At 36.4% G+C, this 11,201-nt stretch overlaps 1 protein-coding gene across 1 annotated transcript; it reads right to left on the bottom strand.

Annotated features, from left to right (window-relative positions):
- Window positions 1-3,014: 3,014 nt before the first annotated feature.
- Window positions 3,015-9,339, bottom strand: LOC110447944 (tripartite motif-containing protein 54-like). The gene is made up of 3 exons (XM_021493937.1): window positions 9,200-9,339; window positions 6,784-6,879; window positions 3,015-6,485 (listed from the first exon to the last, which is right to left on the bottom strand). Exons 2-3 carry the CDS (start codon window positions 6,851-6,853, stop codon window positions 5,284-5,286), a joined length of 1,272 nt encoding a protein of 423 aa, XP_021349612.1. The 5' UTR covers window positions 6,854-6,879; window positions 9,200-9,339; the 3' UTR covers window positions 3,015-5,283.
- Between the last annotated feature and the right edge of the window lie 1,862 nt (window positions 9,340-11,201).

Genomic DNA, 11,201 nt, shown 5'->3' with positions numbered 1-11,201 from the left:
ACTTCGTCCTTCCGTCAGGAGAAGTTTGTCCGGGACATATCTTTACTATTTCACCTGAAGTAACCAGATTTGGTGTACAAGGACATCTTGGGATGGCAGAGTGCAACAATAAGGTCACTGTGACCTATGACTTGACCTTCACTTTTGAAAAAGATTGTCTTGGCATATATTCTGCAATGTTTCACCTGGAGTAACCATTTTTGGTGTACAACGACATCTTGGGATGGCAGAGTGCAAGAATTAGGTCACTGTGACCTTTGACCTTCTCTTGTGAAAATGGTTGTTCGAGGCATATCTTTACACAATGTATACTTTTTCACCTGGAGTAACCTGTTTTGGTGCAAAGGACATCTTGGGATGGTGGAATGCAATAAGTAGGTAACTATATGACCTCACTGTGACCTATGCTTCCTGACATAAGTGTACTGTTTGCTAAATATAGAAATCATTACCGGTGGGGGACTATGGATTGCCTTGTTTTTAGGTCACCTGCTTTCATAAGACTTATTTTGAAGATCCAAAAGGCAGTCATGATATTTGACAAGCTGGTTCCAAAGATGGATCCCAACAAAGCTTACCAAGAAAAAACTTTATACAGAACCAAAAGACCTCGAGTCACCTAGTAGCTTAATAGAATTGAGCCCGTTGATGTTTGCAAAACAAATGGCCATAACATACTTTTAGGGGCAATATGTTGAAATGTTTAAACCACTTATTAATAACAAAGAGACCAAAGGGTGATAATTGGGCAGTACCATTCTGTAATGAAGGGCTATCAAAATGTTGAAATAAATGACCTTGATCTACCCTCCAGGTCTCGTGGGTGAAATCATTTAAAACCTTTTAGCAACTTCTGAATAATCACGAGACCTGTATTGATATTTGACAATAATCATTCTTTCATGAAGGGCAATCAAATTTGTTTAAATAAATGACCTTGATCTGCTTTTAAGGTCACTGGGGTTAAATGAGTTCAAATTTAAACAATAGGCTTAGGGTCATATTTGGTCTGCAACATGGTTGATTAGAAATACGTATTAGGGCAAGTCTTTTCTCCAGTGAATGACTTCGACACATTTTTCGAGGTCACAGAGGTCAAATAAGTTGAAATGTTTAAAAGGCTATATATTATACAATTTATTGGAGAATGACGGACCCCATGGTACAGCGCGCCACGAGTCTTTTAACCAGTTGAGCTATATTGTTAGAACAGCAAGTCTGGTGTTATGCATTTCATATTGAGGACAACAGCTATATTTGTGAACAAAGAGAAAACACCTGTTTAACATATCATGTTTTTTTTACTTTCATAGAATATTTTTATAAGGCAAGCATAACATACCAAGATCACAGATTTTTGTGTTACAACAAATATCATTTCACTCAAAGCCCTGAGCAAGCATACGCTCTGGTGCAATAATACAATTCATATATATATATATTTAACAATTATAATTAGACACAGCAGAGATTCTTGAAATTGAAATGAGAAGTTTTAACAATAGAATATTTCTAGAACTTTAAAAGCAGAGCTAATAATCAAATAAGGGATTAATTAAAAGAGTAACATACTTAAAATGTAATGCTATAAAAGAGGTGGTCTCTCTGCTCCCAACCATTAATATACATTGATAATTTGTAGCCAGGTTTGTGCAGCTGGTGCTAGCTGATAAGAGCCAGATTACTACAGAAAAGAGGAGAACTAACCCCCAGAACACTAGACTGCATGAATATCGAGGTAACAGGACGACCGGACTGGGTAGCTTGATCAGTGGGATAGAATATTTCACCCTGACACACAACGACAACATCGGATGTGTTTTTGATCTTACAACATACATACTTTGATTCCAAGTATGATTTAAGATGGGAGAAACCAGATATCCAATCTGTAATGATTAAGATTATTCTCCGACAAAAGTCTAAAAACTGAAGCTTGAAGATTATATGTAAAAATTGACTCCAGTGGATGCAAAATGTACTCATTACAAACAGGAGAGCCCCTCTTTTTGTACAGTTTAACAGTTACAGCCAGCCAAATTAATATACAAATGTAATACAATTTACAATTGAAGCACAGGCTTGAATTGATAGCCTTAAATCTTCAAAAAATTATAAACAAGTCTTGTTCTTGAGCAAGGCTAGGAGATGATTGTAAATGGTATACCGATTGAAATACAACCTGCTTGAACTGACCCCCTCTCAAAACCGTGTTTGTTTTTGTTTTTTCTACTAAATAACAAGGCTAAGTTATTGTAAGGCAATCATTAGTCCCCCACTGGTAACAATTTCTATATTTACTTATCTGTACACCTATCTCAGGATATAGGTCACTGTGACACTTCTTGTACTTCACACTCCACCAGTCAAGACATACTTTCATTCCAAATCTGTTACTCCACACGAAATAGTGTAGAAGATGCACCCAAGACAAACTTCTTTAAAGGCTGAGGTCAAAGGTCAACCCATAAGTCACAGTGACCTACTTTTTTTGTACTTGACATTCACGATGTACTTAGCAAGGCTGCAGTGTACCTATACCTTGCACGATATTGAGAATTTCCTTTTGTTAATTAAGGGGTTAACAGGGATGGGGAATCAATTCAAGCACCTGCTAATTTGTGTATCAGTCTCTGTTGAACTTCTGAAAACACAACAAGCATAAGTTGCAATGTAATTTGCCACCACTTATTAATTTGTTCGGAATCGTATCGGAACAAGCTAAAGATTTTGACCCTAGTTGCAGGTAATTAATGTCTAGCTGTATCATTTACATTTCATAGAAACAATTGAGTATATATAAGCACAAAACAATCAAACAAGAAAACTATACTTTTAAATGTTATGGCAACAATATAACAACACTCTTTGAATCGTACAATAACCCCTCCTATTCAATCACTGGCAGTATAATTCCTATCCTCAATACTCCAGGGGTTACCCTCAACTTGCGATCACTTTACCCCTGGAATATGTCGTGACAAAATGGAGGCTCGGTGTGCGCCACCTTGTGGATGAGATGACTAGTTTGATCCTCTGATGTACATCAAAAGAATCTCTCTCAGCATAAAGGTAAAATTGACTGGCTTTGCAGTCAGGTGTTACTCCTATAATCTTCAAAGGACAGGTATCAGACTAGCAATTGGTCAGGTGTTTTTTTACTGAAGACCAATCGAAAAGCTAGCCACATGTCTTCAGTTTTGCTGCGACATATTCCATGGGTGCAGAGAGCGTAACTGATCGTAACCCCTGGAGAATCAGGATGTTTAACTCTTTAACAAGAAATATGCCCAATGGGCCAAACATTTTTCACCTGATTTAAATAATATTTTATTTAAACGTAAAACACATATCAAGTTCGATGGAACACATTTATTCGAATATGAATGTTTACAAAATGTTTTGGATGATGAAATAGGGATTTCTAAAAGTTTGCATAATGGTATACTAAACAGTGGACCTCATTTAAACAAATCTAATTGTCACACTCGACTGGGAGTTTTCATGTCTCTACGTACTTGTACTTTTAAACTTATATAATTATTTACTCATTAAATATCATTTGATCCACATCTAACCTGCTTTTCTCTAGTACTCTGTTGTTCCCATGAGCTTGTAAGCTGAGCATGCTCATTAGAACAACTATGTTAATTAGATCTACACCTTTGAATTTATTCAATCAAAAAAGTTAATTTTGTGAAAAGTTGATGCAGACAATTGGATTGCCATTAGCATTGAGAAAAACATTGACAATGACCTGTAAAAGTTGTTCTGGTCAATTCAAAATAATACAATATTACACACATATACCATAACTATCCAGCAAAAGCCCATGGCTGGTAATAATGCCAACTATGGGATTGCATTGTCCTGTAATAAGCCCACCTAACTACTTTGAGTGGGAGACGAGTGTTGGCACCATGGGCTTACTGCAGGATAAATACAGTAATTTCTACTGGAACAAAAGTACAATCATCTGGTAGAAAAACAATGGTGAAACATTTACCAGGTAATATTCTGTTTAAGGTATTAACAATACCATCAAGTTAACCCTTTCACCACTATAGGTAATTAAGACAGATTTAATTGATCAAGCTGGTGAGAATTAGTTCACAGCATAAATACCATAGTGTCTTCACTATGAGGGACAAAATTAACCACGGGGAACATGATATAACTGGTGTACATGGCATCACTGCATTGACAGAACCACTCCTATATAGCTAGTACACAATAATAAGTGAACATAGAATCTACACTGTTTAATTTCTCAGACTAACAAATACCATTTGACCTATATTTATTGCATATTATAATACAAGAGTTATTGAAATTTCTCCACAATATTTTTGTAATTTAGTTTTTTTGCATATTACCGGTATATATATTTATAGAAACATGTATCTCCCCTTAAAATTTAAACAGGCCTTCGTTCAATTAATTGCATAACACATGAAGTCGAGCAATATTATTACATATTTTTATATCTTCATAAATTGTAACCATTTGTTCATTTCAATGCATATTAAACAAGTACAACTTCCTTATTATTTCGATTGAATTATGACACTTATTGACATAGATTATAAATGTAAAGCATGTATACATATAATGAACCAATGTTAGCTAGTTTTAAGGAATGTTCATGTCATAGAAACCATATTATATTTGAAATAAAGAAACTGTATCATTAATTTAGAGACCACACAAGTTTTACTCAAGAATTATATCAAATCAAATAACATGTAATAGTTGAACTAAATAAACCTTAATAAATTGCATGAAAATCGAACAAAACTGTATTACAGCTGAACTAAAAAAAAAAAAACTCAAGAAACCTTCTTTAGTTGAACAGAAACCATATTTAGATTAAACTATAGGAATTAATTCCCAATCCATTTAATAGTTGAACTTAAGAAACCGTATCATAATTGAACAAGAGACCATATATTATAGTCAGACTAAAAAAAACATATTTTAAACATAGATATAGTTTACAGAAACCAAGGGATAAAAGGACAGAAGCTGTATTATTTTTGAACTAAATTATATTATATTACTTTTGTTAGCTGTAGCCCTTCTCATAAGCTTGGTCAGATGCAGGCGATATTATCAATATAGGAATGTAATATCTTCAATGATACATTTTCAGTCCCAGTTGAGAAAGTTTTATATGTGATAATATAACACCAGATTGTACAGCTGTTCTGATTGACTGTTGGTCCACATTCACCTCAGTCATTCCACCAATATCGTAAACAGTGATGCCGGTACGCAGACATCTTAAGGTCTGTAGTATGACTTCCCACTACCGTAGCCATACACAGAGCTAGTGGAATAGGAACTCGGGTTGTACCTGTTGTAGGATGTCGATCCTCCGTACGTAGCGCTCCCGTACTTTGCATACGATGAACTGTAGGTGCTGGTCGATGAACTAGCAGGTTTCGTAGTCTCAATCTGAGTACAGCTATCAACTTCACCGTAATTCTTTATTCGGGTTGACAGATATTTCTCGTCTCTATCATTGAATGAAAACTGAGTCTGAATACATGAATCAACATCCTCTATACCTATGGCTGGCATTTCTTTAACAGTTTTTGTCTCCTCTTGAGCCTTATACAGTTTGTCAACATTTTTCTCTGCTTTTGCAGACTGCAGTTCCTCACACTTTTCGTCAATAACTTTGCACCTGTCCTCAATTTCGACAATTTTTTCTTTCAACTTTTCTTTTTCAGTATTTACACTTAGTGCAGCCATTCCAAGTAGTTCTTTCTCTCTCTCCTCTAAAAGTTCTCTAAGTCGATTGAAAGACTCTCGTATATTTTCTGTCAACCCCTCCTCCGCCCGAGTCATTGTATCTATTGCCTTTTCCACAGTAACACGTTTCTCCTTCAATTCAGTGTTTTGTGACTGTAGCTCAGCCATGGCGTTGTCTAAGACCTGGACGTACTTATTTACCGCTGTATCAATATCTAAAACGATGTGACCATCACTCTCTTTATGATCGAGTATAGTACAATCCCGACACACTAAATAGCAGCAATGTTCACAGAAGAAGTTCAGGTGCTGATGCTGATGTTTTGTACAGTATTGTATAATTTGAACGTCAGTGTTCCTTACAAAGTCAATAAGCTGTATCACACGATGGTCGGTCGGAAGCTGGCGTAGCCCTTCTTCCTGCGAGATAAAGTGTTTCCGGCACGTTGGGCAGACAATACTGACGGCTACTGGAACAAACCCGTGTGTCTGTCCCTTATGATAGTCCACTTCCCCCTGATAAAGTTTCAAGGTACACTGTAGGCACAAGGAATGGTGGCAAGGCAAAATCTTCGGAGGTCGATCAGAAAGGTCATATAGTTCCCGACAGATCAGACACCTGAGAAATGTCTCCAGGAAACGCTCCTCCTCCAGGAAAATATTTCTCTTCTCTACACTACTGGTGGATCCCCCGAATGACTTCAGCAAATGAAACTGTTTTTCTAATTCTGAAATATAAAATATGCATGTAATTAGCAGTTTATAATTTCCAAAATTGGGAGTAACTCTCTAAAAAGGCTTGCAATGTCTCCATGATTCACTCATTATCATATCAAACTGAAGGAATGAAATTGCAGAGAACCCCAAAATGAAATAGGTATTTCATTTATTCACATATACCTATATCAATCTTACTTAATATCTAGACATGTATATTTATAGTTAAACCTTATGTGCTATACTACGAGTCTAAGTTGACCTTTATAAATACATTTTTTGTAATATACCAGCACAAATTTAAAATACCTTCAGCACTCCTGTGTAATGGCGACAGAACTTTGGTCGATTCCCCATCAGAATCTTCAACGGATGCCATAAGATGTCTTGTTCCTAGCCTGTTCTCTACAAAACCAGATAACACAAGTCAGGAGAAAGGTTGAAGTAAATAGTTTTTAGCACTAATAAGTGAAGTCTAACATTGCATTAAATTGGTACTGATCAGACCATTTGTATGCATGATGAGAATTTCAATACCTTAACCTGGCAATAACTGCATGAAAAATGAAAAATAATACATTAATGGGCCTGTGGTGGCGAGAGAAAAAAAAGATATACATGCATATCGTTTTAAACGAAACTTTCCCACAAAGTTTTTTTTCTTCTTCATTTCTCAAGCTTATCTAAGTATGTTTTATTTTATACAAATGATTCCGGAGGGGATCTTCAAATTTCTATAACTTGCAAACGGGAATAACTTGCATAGGGAATATCTCAATTAGCAATAAAATGGGTTATAGCCCTCCCATTTGAAAATATCATTCCATTACTTTTCTATATATAGTAATGAGATGGAAGAGAATTTACCTAGCCTGCTGCTTATACTGTTATTGGATATATATATATAATCAAACTTTGACCCCGAGTTGGCTGCTTCTACGTGTACACTACACCATGAATAACAGTGGCATGTGTCTGAAAATTACTTGAAGTGAAAGCAAGTGGCAAACTGAATTCCAGGTGGTTGGGACAAAGTTTTCACTTCCAAAATATATGGTCTGTCACTGATATCAAAATATCAAACATAAATCTAGTTGAAATCTGTCAAACAATTCTATAGGAGTAGTCATGTCAATTGTAAAACAATCAATTTGCCAAGCTCTGTTTAGTCTTAAACCTCTGCCCTCTGGAAGGTCATAGCCTTCTTTTAAACAAAATGTTTCCTTATTCCAGTGATTATGAATACTAAATATATTTTACATCTAGAAAACTTCTTTGAAACATACTAAATATATTTTACATCTAGAAAACTTCTTTGAAACATGAATTTTAAACTCACTTTCAACCCAGGCCAGCTGTCAAAGTTGACCTTTGATCTAAACACTGGTCTTTATGACATCACACTGTCTACACTTAAGGAAGTATTCAGAAAATGTTTGCATACGTATACGACCCCTGTGACCTTGCATATTGAATCAATGTCAAGGTGATTTGTTTGAACAACTTTGAAAGCCTTCCACCATAACCAAATACTGAACAAATATCATTATCATTAACCTTATAACTCTTTAAAAGTAAGTTGAATCAAAGTTAAAAGATTTTACCCCTTTGACCTTCAAAAAAGTCAAGGTCATTTACTGAAACAAATTTGCAATTGATAGCCCTCTGTCCCAGCTATTTTCTGGTAAAATATCATGACCCTAGGTCTTCTTTAGCTTTAGAAGAAATCCATTTTTGACCCCATGTGACCTTGAAAGAGGGTCAAGGTAATTAATTTCAATAATAGTGTCAACTGTGTAATAACAAAAACTACCTCAAAGTTTCTTTTTACAATTTAATATTGTTGAATGTTTGTACAGGGCATAAACATAACTGTCAGTAAATGTATTGATGTTCTTTAATATGGTGCACAAACACATCCATGGAAAGTATTTTAACGTTTTTAACCGACATTTAAGGGTGGCCATAAACCAATTGAAGTATTTAACGTTATGCTACCAAATTAGCTTTATGTATATTAACACAGCATACATCTATAATAGCCTGAGTTTCCTCTGGCCCTGACACCAGACTTTAGACATTTTGACAGACACCTTAGATGTCTGGTGTGGGCTAATTCTAGACCGTTCCTTGAAACCCAAGACTCGATGCTCGTTTTGGGAATTCAAAAAATATACCGTTAAGGTCTACCGAAACACCAAAGAGCAACAACAATTCGGCGGTGGGACATGTATTATTTCACTTGTATGTACATGTGTATGTATATATATGCTGTGTATGCAAAACTTGTCCTGTTGGTCGAGAGCCTCTCATTACCCAGAGGCCATAGAGCGAGATCATTGGTGGGCTATATTATGTTGACAATCACAATAAACCACCTTTTTCATACTTCGTAACATTTCTAAATGTCTGAATGTGACGCATTGGACCATATCACCAGGAGTTGATTATACGTCAGCATCGAAATTAGTTTATAACTCCTTAATGGCAAATATGTCCATGTACACCACTGTGTTTTAAAGCTACCGATGAGTATGGTTAGGTGAAAGTGAAAATTTAAGAGAAATCCCAAAAGGTGTTATTTTATACATATACACACACGGTATTGGGCCGTCTCTGGCCAACGACATTGCTTAGTATAAAGTCTACGCCGCCGCTGTGATTAATGTTCCGCCATTTGTCCAGTTGGTAACAAATGGTCACTTCAAAAGGTGATGTTACCTACCTGTGTAGCCAGGGGATAGGGTAGCGCTCACTATCCACGCAGGGCGGCAACCTTAGCACCGCAGTGATATAGTGGACCTGCCATGGAAAATGTCGTCTGCCCGTTGTTCATAATACGCTGCGCGCGACTATCGCCCATGACCCTGTTTCATCTCAACTGCGCATGGCCAAACTAGTATTTTAAAACTAGACGCTACGGTTGATCAACTTCAACACTCATTTAAAGCACAAGAAAAAAAGCTTTCGTCTGCTAAACAAAAGACGTGATTTTGTGTTGTTATTTGTCGAGAGGTTTAACAGCATTGTATGTACATGTGTATGGAAAATCACCCCGTGGCGACTTTCCGCACTATCGATAAATATACTAACAGATTTAGTTGCTTAGCTCAGCTTTAATTATACGCCAATCACCACTTCTCCTTTCAATAAAGATAGTGTCATCCTGTGAGTTAATATACTGTAATGTGTATAACATGAAGTTCAATCTCTTTATTAGGGATGTAATCGGCGAATGGGTATAGAAGTTAAATATCTTTATAAATGCGTAATGACAAGGGTGTTTAGTGCATGGTATAGTATGCGTGTGTGTCTATTAATAGTATATTTTTTTACTAAACGTTTTAGTTCTTTTATTATGTGTTTAAAGAATCAAACGAAGTAATAAAGGTAGAACGGGGTAAGTTCAGTCACGGAGATAGTTGATCTAGTGGTGATAACGACGTATTATAAGTTTTTGGCGCCAATTTCCGACCTTTTGGGGCCGTGTTTGAACTTTCGGCAACCAAACGTCAGACACAAATTTCACATCAATGACTTTCATATATCGTTTGTTTTTCATCTACAAGTTTTTTACATTACTTGTCTGCTGTTTCTTACAACCATGATTTTTTTTGCGCGCGCGAGGGCAATCCTTCTATCAACTATTCCCGCCAAAATATATTGCGTTCAGTAGCGTTCCCCCGTTTTGGTCCTTTGGTATTGGAGGTACCAATATTGATGTGGTCATTGCAATTTTTTGGATCTCTATTTTTCAATATATTTCTAAACTTGTTAACTTGGATACTCTGCAGAGTGCAGCGCAAGTGAGCGTAACGTCTAGAGTATCGAGGATGTATGCGTTTTGACCCAATAACGACATTTTGTTGCTGTGTGACGCTGTACGTATTAGGTGGCGGATCTGGAAAGCCTCTAGATGAGGATCTCATTTTTTGGCCCCCTTTACTGGACCACCGAGGACCATGCCGATCAATATACACACTGTGTACTCTAGTAAATGGGTGTGTGCACCGATGTAACCTAAATACACTTAGATGTGCATGTGTGTTATACCTATGTATACTGGACGTACGTAGACCCACTATTTATACCTAATTAGTTATGCATGAAGTCTTTTCATGCTTCTGTTGATTTCCAATTTCGTGGTTTGTGTTGACGCTGTGGTGTGTTTTGTCTCTGCGTGTTGAATTAAAGCCGTAGTACTACATTTGTTCATTGTGTGTTAGCCGTGATAATTATGATATATTTTAGCCTTTTGTGTCGACACCTTGGCGCATTTTGTCGCTGTGTGTTGACATTATGTTGAATTTTGTCGTTGTACGATGACATTATTATAAATTCTGTCGTGTTGACAGTATAGTATATTTTTGCCTTTTTGTATATTTTGCCCTTTCGTGTTGACGGTATCGTATATTTAGTTTTTCACTGATGAGTGAAACATTATGCATTGTCATTGGTCGGTACATGTGTGTGCTGTATTGTCTCTAGCCTATTTAAACCGCGCTTAGTTGCGGCCTTGATTAGGATCATACATAATAAATCATCATAACGTCGCTTTCTGATCTACCCAACTGTCTGAAAGACAGCATTATCATCAGCGCAACATCCACCGGGTTAGAAATTAGGAATATGACAATAATATTGCCGAATTCTGTCTAATTGCCAGTTTAAACATTATTTTGCGTCCTGTCGTCGCCAGTAAACCTACATTCGACTTGTCATTTGAG

The sequence above is a fragment of the Mizuhopecten yessoensis genome, unplaced genomic scaffold (assembly GCF_002113885.1).
Source record: "Mizuhopecten yessoensis strain PY_sf001 unplaced genomic scaffold, ASM211388v2 scaffold3689, whole genome shotgun sequence".
NCBI classification, from domain to species: domain Eukaryota; kingdom Metazoa; phylum Mollusca; class Bivalvia; order Pectinida; family Pectinidae; genus Mizuhopecten; species Mizuhopecten yessoensis.
The sequence above is the reverse complement of the archived record's forward strand: the minus strand, read 5'-3'. Positions and strand labels throughout refer to the sequence as shown.

Bases quoted from the DNA above. Each gene is read 5' to 3' on its own strand.
- LOC110447944 (XM_021493937.1), bottom strand. From the start codon at position 6,853: ATGGCATCCGTTGAAGATTCTGATGGGGAATCGACCAAAGTTCTGTCG. The intron at 6,486-6,783 runs GTATTTTAAATT...TTTATATTTCAG, and splicing joins ATTACACAGGAGTGCTGAAG to AATTAGAAAAACAGTTTCAT.